The sequence below is a fragment of the Diadema antillarum genome, unplaced genomic scaffold (assembly GCF_040938485.1).
Source record: "Diadema antillarum isolate AM-2024a unplaced genomic scaffold, OU_Dant_1.0 scf00000212, whole genome shotgun sequence".
Lineage (NCBI taxonomy): Eukaryota > Metazoa > Echinodermata > Echinoidea > Diadematoida > Diadematidae > Diadema > Diadema antillarum.
Window position 1 is genome coordinate 1,283,867 of NW_027271101.1, and position 12,940 is coordinate 1,296,806.

General features: G+C 37.7%; 1 protein-coding gene across 1 annotated transcript; it reads left to right on the forward strand.

The window, feature by feature from the left end:
* The first annotated feature begins 62 nt into the window (after positions 1-62).
* On the forward strand, positions 63-4,870 carry LOC139724398 (hyaluronidase-1-like). Its single transcript, XM_071635542.1, has 3 exons — positions 63-440; positions 2,912-3,490; positions 4,499-4,870. Exons 1-3 carry the CDS (start codon positions 63-65, stop codon positions 4,868-4,870), a joined length of 1,329 nt encoding a protein of 442 aa, XP_071491643.1.
* The last annotated feature ends 8,070 nt before the right edge of the window (positions 4,871-12,940 follow it).

Consider the following 12,940-nt stretch of genomic DNA (forward strand, 5'->3'; position numbering starts at 1 on the left):
ACTGCACTATAGGCTCGGCTGTATAATAACGCAAGTATTTATGTGTGGAATATTTTGTCAATATGTTCGAGACCGTCAACTTTTCGCGATGTTTCATGCCTCTCCTTCTGTTATGTAGTGTAGCAGCGAGTGAAATTCCACTGTCACCTGACAAGTCCCTTGTGGTCAATCCTGACAACTTTCCCCGGGGCACTGGCCGTGGGGCTAGCTCTCAAGCCGTCGCTGGTGAATCAATCTTCAGGGCGTTTTGGAACGTGCCCAATGTCTGCGGGGAGAAGTATGACGTTGAACTCCCTTTGAGGAAGTTTGGGATCGAATACAACAGCAACGGGCAGCGACAAATTGGAGATGTAGTGAATGTGTTCGGTCACACTCAGATCGGGCTTTATCCATTTATCGATCCCGATACCCTGAAGTTTATAAATGGCGGTCTACCACAGGTAAGTGCACTGAGACATCAAGAAAATATTTTAAAGCAGGTCTGTCTTTGTATAAAGATGGCCGGGGGTGAAGAAAGAGTACATTTTCACAAACACAACACTGAGAATTTAATCATGATCGGATATTAAAGAATTAGGGAAGTTATGTGAAATGTGAAGTGTCGCAAATTTCAGTCGCCAAACAGTTCCTCAACAGTTGATGTAAATAATTAATTTGATGAAAATATGTGAGTTGATATTGTCACAACTTGCCCAGATATATAATGATGATGATGTTTATGATAATAATAATAATAATAATAATAACAATAATAATATTAATAATAATAATGATGATAATAATAAGAATAATTATCATTATTATATGTGTATGTATATATATATATTTAAATATATAGATATATATATACGATATAAACATATAATAATGAAAATAATAATAATAATAACAATTATTATTAGTATCATTATTATTATATGTGTATATAAATATATTTAAATCTATATAGATATCATATATATACATATATGTATATATATATGAATGAGAGTATATACTCATGTACAAATTATATTAATGGCCCAAAGACCCTGAAAAGGATTTGCGTTGTATGTGCCACATTTTAATCACCCAAGGAGTCCAGGAGGGTCCCAAATTACTGCGTTTATTTCTTCGGATCTAGCTATATCAAAATACTATCAATTCACACGCGGAAGCTGCCGCAATACGATTAAGTAGAGTACCGAAGTGATGATGTCTCAGTCTGGTTGGAGACAGGTGCGAGCCTAAACATTTCAGGTCACCTGATGAGGTTATTTTTAGTACCAGTTTCCATGGCGATGAATGGCTATGACATCACGCTTTGATACTCTCTAAGCGTATTGGAAGCCACAAAAATGCAAATCGACGAATTCTTTGGGTGAAATATACTGTCCCATGCTTTGAACAGATCCAAGCCCAGGCTACTGCAGGAATAATCGAAACGATATATCTAGTGGACCACGGAGCTTTATGAAAAACATACATGAGTGAGCACGCTACGATAAACTATATAATAGGAGGGAGAAACACATTGGCCTTATAGGGCACAAAAATCAAAAGATGACATATTGTCTTGTAAAACGACATTGCAAGCTTCTGTTTATAATCAATGTATTGGCAGGCGATTGCGATCTGATCATGGATGATTGGTACTTCTCCGTCTATATACACTGTATAGGCTAATGTGCAATATCCCTGTACATTAATTGTGTGTGTGTGTGTGTGTGTGTGTGTGTGTGTGTGTGTGTGTGTTTTTGTATAATCTTTTTTTTTCCTCTATGTTTCGGTCATCTGTTGTACCCATGCTCCTCATATCAATCTGTAGCTCGAAGATTGGGACCTACGCTCCACAAGCTTGCTTTTTAGTAGGTTCCTTCATATTTCTTTAGCATTCATTCCCTTATTCCAACTTTAATCGATCGACCACTATGTGTTATATGTCTACAGTATTCTATGTATGTCTCCTAGTTGGACATCATGTATTATTCAATTTTGTTACATTTGATGTATTTTTTATTATTCATTGAGAAATATGAATATAAAATTAAATGAAAAAATGAAATGAAATCAAGAGATCAGAAAATAGGCAAAGATCGGCTGTCGTGGGGAAACTGTTTAAAGGGATGCAATCAAAATAAAACGAGCACAACAACAGCAACAACAAAGACACTCAGTCGGCCGTGCACAGTCCTGAGTCAAGCGATAGTGCATTTCCTGCAATGGGCCAGTGCCAGTGGAGGTCATGTGACATAAGAGACCAAAGTGATGATGTCACAGTCTTTTGTTTTAGCTCATGTGAGCTGGTACGTACTAGGTGCGAGCATGATGAGCAATTAACAGTTATAGTGTTTACAGAATACGATATCCTGGCAGTGTTAGGTTGTTTAGAACCAGTTTCCATGGCTGAAATAGCTGTGTTATCATATATATATATATATATATATATATACGCTTTCACCCTACAGTCTAAATTCTGGAATAGTGCGAAGCGCTGAACATTCGTTAAGCAATGGATGCGCACATCCCCGCCACCCCCCCCCCCCCCGAATTTACCTGACAGCACATAGATATTGTTAATCACTCAGATGAACACATTCTTAGGATGGTTCCATTTTACCAACGAGGCTGAAGATGTCCACGGATGACAAATTTAATGCAACCGAACAACCTTGAAAGTTTTAGTGCTAACTTATACATAACATTTACGGGCTATGTAGATGGAATGTTGACCGAAGAGTTACATGTATTTTATTTGACTGTTTTTCCTTGAAGAAAAAAAAATCATCAGTGGTATAAAATGGTATGGACAATGTCAGTCATCTGTTACCAGATTCGCAACTCATGCAGGGAACCATATTATAATCTTCTTTATACCACAACTGACCACAATGTTCTTATTCTCATTTTGTCCTTTCCTCTCTCGTATCAGCTCGCAAATATCACGGCTCATCTCGAGAAGGCAGCGGTCGATCTTCTCACCGCCATACCTGATCCTGACTTCCTAGGTATCGGAGTGATAGATTGGGAAGCGTGGCTGCCACACAAGATTTTAGACCCTCACAGTATCTACCGCGAATTTTCAATCGCCCACGTCCGCAATCTCCATCCAGACTGGGATGATGCGACCATCACCAGCGTCGCGACTCTGGAGTGGATGCAGGGGGCCAGACTCTTCTTGGAGAGCACTGTCAAATTGGCAATGCAGCTCCGCCCAAAAGCCTTGTGGGGTTTCTATCATTACCCTTACTGCAATATCGATAAGATAAACAGTAGTACCTGCGATGAGTGGCTAGTCGAATTCAACAATAAAATGCTGTGGATGTTTAACGAGACAACAGCCATGTACCCAAGTATCTACCTCAGACCGTCTAAGTCTTATGGCCCAGAGAGCGTTATCGCCAGACTTAAGGAGGCTTTCAGACTGAGAGGGCGCTCCAGTGATCCAAGGGGTGTGGTCCTGAGCTACACAAGGTTCAATTATAGCGATACCGGCTACTACTTCACGTTTGTAAGTTATTACAATTATGATTATAAGCATATCTATTTTGCTCCCATGTAAGCAGTTTGATTTTATCGTGTTGCAGAAAAATGGCCTGTCATCGAATTAGATTTACAAGACAATCATTCATTTAGCTACATGATGGAACCTTTTTCGTTTCCTGATTGTCAAACTAACCTATCCCATTTTTGGAAAATTGAACATCAGGAAAAATAGCAGTAGAAATAGCGGACATAATCGGAGTAATTGACTTTCAGAATAGCAGACCATCGGAATAAAGAGCAGTCACCACATTACCATTCTTTGAAAACATGTGACAATTTATTTAGAGTAATAATTTGTATGCATTTTTATTTTTTCCTTCGATCCTCATGAAAACTCCAAAATGTACGATTCTGATCGTCTTTTACTCTGTATTTACTAGTGGTTATGTCTTGTGTACTCAACATGGCATAGCATTCCACTTTTCAAGTGACGATGTTTGTTTGTTGAATATGAAGGAAACAAACCTTGCCACTGCTGGATTCTGTGGGCTTTAAAGAGAACACCTGACCATAACACCTCAGCTCTCATGCGAAAAGTTTGACCAAGGAGACCGTATTCACTGAACCGAATAGCAAAATAGTTTGGAGTGATATAGGCCTACACACCCACACACACACACACACACACGCATACACCCAAATCGTACAAAGGAGTTTTTTTTTTTGTTATCATAGTTCGGGACGTGAAATGTTTGCAAAAAAATAATAATAATAATAATAAAAAATAAAACCAGGCACAAAGACCTTTCACATATACTTCTCAAATTTGTCTACTTTGTGGTGTAGCAATTCATAGGAACTACGTTCTGATTTGCATACACCAGTCTGTGATTTAAAAGGCAAAAATGCAGCAGCAGATGGGGGAATAAGCTCTGCCCAATTGAACGTTGTTACGAGCCATATTTTGCGTACCTGCTCGATGGGCCTTTTCATCTATTATACTTTTCCCTGTTTGTTTTTCCATATTATTTAGGAGGACCTCAATGCGACCATTTTGACTTCAGCCGAGCTTGGAACCCATGGCGTTGTGTTCTGGGGTGATGCCTACGATAACGGCAATCGCCAAGCGTGCCTCGAGTTGCGTGATTACATCGAGAAAGCTCTCGGCCCGACGCTGCTGATGGCGAGAGATGGGGCTGAGGCGTGCAGTAGCAGAGTGTGTTCCGGACATGGCCGATGCGTCGGTAAAATTCTCTCCTGCCCGGGAACTTCTCGTCTGAACAGAAAACGCCCAGAGTTGATGCCTGTATTGAACAGTGGATCACAGTCTGGAGAATTTGCAGAATCTTGTTCCTGTAGATGTTTTCATGGATGGCACGGAGATGACTGCAGCCGTCCAGAATGATGTACAGCTGTATAGTCCCAAAGACTGTTGCAAAAGAACTGTGGTACATCTTAGGTGGATAGTGTGGCACAATGGACCCATGACTTTTACTCAAGATTTCAACAAACAAGACCAACAAAATGCAAAACAAAAGAGCACAAAAAAGAAAGAGAAATACGAAAGATCATGAGACCAACACAACCTATATAGACCTAGGTCTGACGCGTGACAAATCAAAATATCTTGTCAGAGGTCATGCGCATTCCAATTGTTGCAGGACGTGATAGCGCTTTGAAAATTGATGACGTTCAGTGAAGTGGGCACCTCATTGGCGTATCGATACTATACTAGGTGACGACCAAGTGAGGTCTCCGCGGCGTCTCCTCTTCGTCTCCGCGACGTCTCCATGGAGACTACACCCCGGTCTCCGGAGAGTCATGAGAGAGTCTAACATTTTCGATGCTTTTTTTTTTTTTTACTTTTTCCGATTCTCCATCTCGTCTCGGAGACGTCTTCTCAACTGAAAATTTCTGTGCGGCGAAATTGCCATTTGTCTGGAGACCTCTCGGAGGCCCATCATTGCCGGGGAGTCGCCTTCTTTTGGTCTTTCAAGTCGCGGCAGTCGCGGTGAACTCACCTCCAGTCAGACAGGCCCTTGAACCTGCACCCGTTGGACTTTCAGTTTGCCAAAATCGAAATGATATTAACTGGGGTTTTCAACAGATGAACTATTTTGTCATCAGGTTTGCTAAATAATAGAGAAGGTATATTTTCATGACAATCATAGTATGATAAACACTCTTCTGTGTAGCTCATTGTCAATCAAACTGATCCATGCTCTTTATACATGGTAAACTCTACTCAATGACACGGTCAAAATTAATGGAGATACTCTTTGACATTCTTTATGAAAATCTGAAATAATAAATGTCCCACAGACTTTGCACAGCATGAGATTATTGTTTACGCCTAGGTGTGGACTTAACACTTTTCGTTCGATAACAATGATGTCGTTATCGAGTTAAAAATCGATTGCAACGGTATCACAAGAGTATACCCTAAGCTATAAGATATTCCAATTTAGGAGAAATCGACCGTTGATTGATATCATAGGCAATACATGTATATGCTCTAAATGCACATTTTATGCAGAACGGTACACTGTAATATACAGGCATAAAGACGTCGATTTTTGTCCAGATATTTCTTTATCAAGTCGAAACCTGCCGGGATATATATATATATATATATATATATATATATATATATATATATATATTTTTTTTTTTTTTTTGTGAATCTATTAATACGCTAAGCTCCCACTTAGCCGAATTGCAGTCCCCGGGTTGTAGTTACAAATTTTATAGTGCTGGCGAGCTTGTTACGAGCGTCTGCTCCCGAGAATCATTTGAAAACTGGGATATTGCTTTTACACTATGGATCAAAAATTAATCCTGTGATGATTGGTTTAATGAAAGAGTTTAAAGTGATTACATGTATTTCCAACTATTTCAGAGTGTTGGCATGCCAGTTATGACATCAAAAAGAAGCCCTGGCATCGCTTGCTGCTTCGTAAGGTCACTTTGTGAACTGGCACAAAGCAATTATTTAATGGAGCATCACGCCTTGCTTCCATGGTCATTGTATAGGCCTACAGTATGTCCCAAAAAAAATTACAACGCGGCCTTCCGCAATGATATCTTTAGAAATAGTGAATGAATCTTAATAAAAATCAAGGGTATGAAACTATAACTCATTGCCCACATCTTACAGAAAACCCCATTCGATTTGCTTCAGTTGTCAAAGAGAAATACGGAATTTTGTAGAGGATATCGGGAATCTCTTCTGTCCAAGTTCTGTCTATTGTTCACACACAAGATCATCGAAATGCTAAACTCGGAAGAATCCAATTCATGACATGCTTTACAACAATCCACATTTCTCTGTGACCGCTTAACCAAATTGAATGGGGTTTTCTGCAAAATAGAGCTAAGATGATATACCTTAAGACTCTGAAGTAGCACGTACACAGGTTGATCATAATAGGTGTTATCAATTCGAAAATCTGATTGTAATTTTTGAGGCGACTTACTGCAGTATGTCCCCAAAAAAATTACGATAAGATTTTCGCATTGATAATGCCCAATATAATTAAATTTTTCAAATGCTACTTCAGGGTCTTGAAATATAACATTTTAGCTCTAATTTGCAGAAATCCCCATTCAATTTGGTTAAGCGGTCACAGAGAAATGTGGATTGTTTTAAAGCATGTCATGAATCAGATTCTTCCGAGTTTAGCATTTCGATGATTTTGTGTGTGAACAATAGACAGAACTTGGACAGAAGAGATTCCCGACATCCTCTACAAAATTCCGTATTTCTCTTTGACCACTGAAGCAAATCGAATGGGGTTTTCTGTAAGATGTGGGCAATGAGTTATAGTTTCATACCCTGAATTTGTATTTAGATTGATTCACTATTTTTAAAGATATCATTGCTGAGGGCCCCGTTGTAATTTTTTTTTTGGACATACTGTATAGGATTCCACCATGCGCAACAAGGCATCCACCACACGACTTCGTTTTTCTTTTTGTGTAGGCTCTGCCCCTTCTTTTATTTAAAATTGTGATCTCAAATGTAGAACAAATATATTCTGCCTATCCCAAATTCCGAGTTAATGGTTAAAACTCGGTATGGGCTTCAGTGTCTCTATAAGAGTACTACAGTATTTACTTTAATACGGACTGCGTCTGCGTCTTTCAGTTAATAATACTTGTATGTGCCCATAGTTTCAACCAGGAACTTTCAAGGTAATCATATAATTACCAGTATGGTCGAATCAGGACTAAACTTTCTTACTACTCTATATAGGCTCATGGCGACCAGCGCCTCGTATAAAAGCCTTGACTATACACTTTAGAGAAGCAAGCAATACAAATTTCGTATTATAGCAGAGACACCCGAGGCCATCATCTGTGGTCGCTGCTCTCAACCTCTTAATTTCATATAAGTTTTTTTTTATCATTAAAATCCGTGCTGCACTGGATATTAAAGACGTATGCGCTATTCTCATCATTCAAATGAGGCAAGTATAATATCTCTCCATAGCAATGTTTCACGATTTTTTTTCACAAAAAGAAATTTCCAATGCTTAATGGGGATAGGGTAGAGATCTTTTTTTAACTGTCTTTGCATCCGTCTATATATTATGTTCGAGATAACTTGCATTTAGAAAGCCTGCCTGGTGAGTTATTTGCACAGTGTTGTATATCATAGGGACCTATCAAGAGGCATTACCGACAGGGGCAGATCTAGGAATTCCGTAAAGGGGGGGGGGGGGTAAATAATTATTTCTGGTGCCACTCCGCTTCCGGGTTGTCAGCTGAGAAGAACAGGAAAAACAAACAAACAAACAAAAGTACCACTTTCGGGGTTTATTTTCTGACGAGCAAAAACAAACAAACAAACAAACAAAGGTTTCAGCGTAATTTTCCAGGGCAACTATACAATCGAAATTTAAAGGACAAGTTCACCTTCATAGACGCGTGGGTTGAGTGAATGCAGCAACAATAGTAGAACACATCAGTGAGAGTTTGAGGAAAATCGGATAATCCGTTCAAAAGTTTCATTTTTGTTTCTTTATATTTATTTTTTTAAAGAAAAAAAATAAAGGCCCTAACGGGTAGCGCGCGCGGTGCCCCCCCCCCCCCCCCCCCCCAGATTGGATGCGCCACTCACCGATGTCTCCGGCAGGATTCGTCTATACATCTTTGGACCCAACTCTATTTATGACTTTGGTAAAGGGTAGGAATATGGGACATTTGCATTGATTTAATTCGACATTGTCCATTCAACGATTTGTTTCTCACTTGATTGTAAAATCGTATCACAATGAAATTACATACAATTATACTCCTGACAGAACGAATAATCACGAGAAAATTATAAATTATTATACAAAAAAAAAATAAATGTGCGTCACAAACCTGTCAAGACATTTTATTACCGTATGATTCCTTTCATCTTACAAATTCGATGTTCATTTAAATTTCGAATGTATAGTATAACAATCCGTCTTGCTCGCGCGTTTAGTGTTAATGGTGTTTGCGTGTGTGTAGGGATCCGATGGCTCCCTCATAGTATGTTTGTGTATGTATAGATACGCGTATATATCTGTCTATATCTTTATATATAATAGGAGCCTATTTAAGTTAGGCCCTAGTTATATAACAATATACTAGGTGTTTCAAAAAACATTTTCCACTTTTGATCATTAATAGTTCAAAAACTATTCATCCGATAAAACTGTCATTGATATGAGCAATAGCTGAATAGTGTACAATTTGGTAGAAGGTAATTTGCACGTGAAAGCATAAATCAGTTTCATTAAATCTAAGATTGATTTTGAAGTAAGGTTTCAGATTTTGGTCAAATTTTAACCCTCTGTACAAAAATTGAACTTTGCACAGGAACCAATGATGTGTATGTGAGTGTGTGCTGACAATGGCCCTGAACAATGGACATGCCTGAACCACCTGTTGACTAGGCGTCAGTCTCGCGCTCCCTGGCCCATGAATGCTTAATCAATAATTCATGTGGATTGCCCTGGGCACTGCTAGTCTGAATTCATGCACGGGTAAAGTGCTTGCAAACACCACATTTCGTTCCAGCTGGCAATCGTTTTCAAATTTTGCTTCACATGTCACTAAATTTTGGACATAAATAAGAATAAATTATCTAAAGTTCCTCATTTTGATACAACTGTCTACTGATTAAATAGTCTGACAAATTTTTCGCTTTTTCGATAAGAAGAGATCATTTTTGGTAAAGAGTTCAGCAGCACAAAGTTATCATTGGGGCGATTTGTTTCACAGTAGATTAATTTAAGGCTCCATATACACAAGTGTATACTCTTTGCTTCCTGTCACCATGTTTACGACACTGAACAGAAGGTATTCATTGCAATTTCGTTTTTCAGAAGTAGGGAGAGCACTGTCACGACTCAGCGACAGTATCGGCAGGCGTTTGACTTTACACAGATACTGCCAGAGGCTGAATAAAGACTAGTTGTGATAGTGGAATTTCTCACGAATAAATAATGAAGCATTCAAACCCTGGCTATTGTTCAGGACCATTGTCAGGGTGTTAACCACACACTCACATAAACACCCATAGACCCCTGTGCAAAGTGAAATTTTGTACAGAGGGTTGAAAATAGAGCAAAATCTGGAACCTAACTGTGAAATTAATCATGGATTTCATGAAACTGATTTATGCTTTCATATTTAAACCACCTTCAACCAAATTGTACACTATTCAGCTATCACTCATATCAATGACAATGCTATCTGATATATAGTTTTTTAATTATTAAGAATCAAAAGTGGGAAATGTTTTTTGAAACACCTAGTACATATATATATATATATACACTCAGCAAAAAAAGTAAGTTCCCCCCTAGCATTTGTGGATATATCTCAAAAAGTATTCAACCGATTTTCATAATTCAAACGGAAATGTATAAAGAATTTTATTACTCATAACATGAGTGGCAAATCATTGCCGACAGATATCATTATTGGTGTGAAAAAATGCATTTTATGTCAAAATGCATGGAAACAAAAGTTGCATTTTAGTGATTTGCAATGACTTTTACACAAATAATCAAACAATCACTCATGATTCTGAACATTTAAGCATGGGTTATTGCATATTTCTCTATCTCTTTCTTTTCATGAGCATATAGTGAAGTATTTGATAATTGATATGTCCACCACCCGCAATGACCAGCCGCCATCTCCTCCTCAAACTGTTAACTAAAGTTTGTACTTGGCGCTGCTCAATGTTGGTCCATGCTCTCTGCAAGATGCGCTGAAATTCTTGCAGTGAAGTGTCATCTTTCAACTTCTTGCTCGCTTTCCACTTAATGATATCCCAAAGATTCTCTACTGGATTACAGTCAGGGGATCTTGCAGGCCACTCCATACGTTCGATGCCATCTCCCTCAGCAAACTGATCTACAACTTGAGGGCATGATGCAAAATGCCCACAGGCACATTAATGTGATCAACCTGAATTGGAATTACAAATCACATGGCTTCTACCAATATTTTCATATTGAGAAGGCCTATTGTTCAAAAAGTATGCTTACATCTGTTTAATAGGGAAGCACATTGTACCTGAAGAAATTCCTGAGAATTACACAATTTAAAAAGATCATTTGATAACTTACATAGGAAATGTATATAATATGCTCTCTATTGCCTAAAGTGCAACTTTTTTCCCCATGCATTTTGACATAAAATGCGATTTTTTACACCAATAATGATATCTGGTGGCAATGATATGCCATTCATGTTATGAGTAATGAAATTCCCTATCCATTCCCGTTCGAATTATGAACATCCGTAAAATACTTTTTGAGATATATCCAAAAATGTTAGGGGGGAACTTACTTTTTTGCTGAGTGTATATATATATATATATATATATATATATATATATATATATATATATATATATTGTAGTAGCTCCGCGTGTTGGCAGTACTAGAAATAGCAACAATAATGTCACAGTAGAGGAATGCATTAAATGTCAATTGCCTTGATTGTAATTCAAAATCCGATTAGCACTGTCATCCCTGACGAAGGGGGAGGCCCCCGAAAATACGGATTTTGAATTAAAATCAAGGCAATTGGCATTTAATGCATACCTCTATTGTGACATTATTATTGATATATATATATATATATATATATATATATATATATATATGTGTGTGTGTGTGTGTGTGTGTGTGTGTGTGTGTGTGAAGACTCGAGTAATCACATATCATTCTTCATAAAGATTGACGGACCAAATAGCATAATGACGAGACACGGGTCTGCCATGTCTGCTTCTGCATGTCTCCAATTTGGACAAACAATAGAGTAAATTTAAAGAACGACTCAAGTCTATGGAAGACCATTTCGAGTAAACTAAAAAAAAAAACTTCATATCTTTTTTATTTGTCCAATAATATTACTGTGATGGGAAGGCAACATTGTATATACAAATTAGAACATATATGATTATGATAATTAACGTTTACATTAATTGTGGAGAGGCCATTTTGTGTGGTGGACTTGGGTCGTTCTTTGATTTATATACAAATGTACATGATACTCTGCTATAGAGATGAGAGAAGGATGAGAGAGGGCGCTATAATATGAATGTAAGAATGACCCAAGTCCTTCATTCTTACATTAATATGAGATTTACTTCATTCATTTCAGGCACTTCTGGTTGTAATTAGGATTTATCATTTATACACAAGATGAGTCCATGCATTAGCTACAATTTCCCATGTCAAACTGAATTTGGCCAAAAATTGGACTTGGGTCGTTCTTATATTCAGGTCTTCACTTTCTTCTATACAGTATTGTCTTATCAGTTAATTCAGCTTCTTGTCCACTGAAGTAAATTACTTATAGTCATTCCTATTAGTACGCCTACATACAGATTGTAATTACATTCTTTATGTTTTATGCATCTTCTGCACCATGTCGAACTCTCTAAAAAAATCGAGTGAAAATATTCACTCTTAAAAGAGTGAGTACAAAAAAGAGTGAATTTAGAGTGAAATTGGCGTGAATTTTGAGTGAAAATGTTCATTTTCACTCTTTTCATAGTGACCTCAAGGATCACTTCAAATTCTTCGAGTGATCCCTGAGGTCACTCCAAAATGAGTGAAAATTAACATTTTCACTCTAAATTTACTCCAATTTCACTCTAAATTCACTCTTTTTTTGTATTCACTCTTGTAAGAGTGAATATTTTCACTCGATTTTTTTTCTTTTTTTAGAGAGAGAGAACAAGAACTGTTGTGGGAGCCATGGAGCACCGGTTTTTCGTCGAATATCGATTACACCATTATAATTGTACCAACTCATTTTTAATTCATGTTCAATTACAAAACACACAAAAAAAGCTAAATAAAACTATAGTAAAGTCTCACAAATTTTGCTACTGCTGTATGGTTAGGGTGTAACTTTGGCTTGACCAGGGCCTGACAGTGCAAGGTCTGTATGTTTCTTTGATCAATTTTATCGT

What these genes read in the sequence shown, in the direction of transcription:
- LOC139724398 (XM_071635542.1), top strand. Translation starts at nt 63, where the DNA reads ATGTTCGAGACCGTCAACTTTTCGCGATGTTTCATGCCTCTCCTTCTG. An exon ending in TAAATGGCGGTCTACCACAG is followed by an intron (nt 441 to 2,911) that starts GTAAGTGCACTG and finishes CTCTCGTATCAG; the next exon opens with CTCGCAAATATCACGGCTCA. An exon ending in CCGGCTACTACTTCACGTTT is followed by an intron (nt 3,491 to 4,498) that starts GTAAGTTATTAC and finishes CATATTATTTAG; the next exon opens with GAGGACCTCAATGCGACCAT.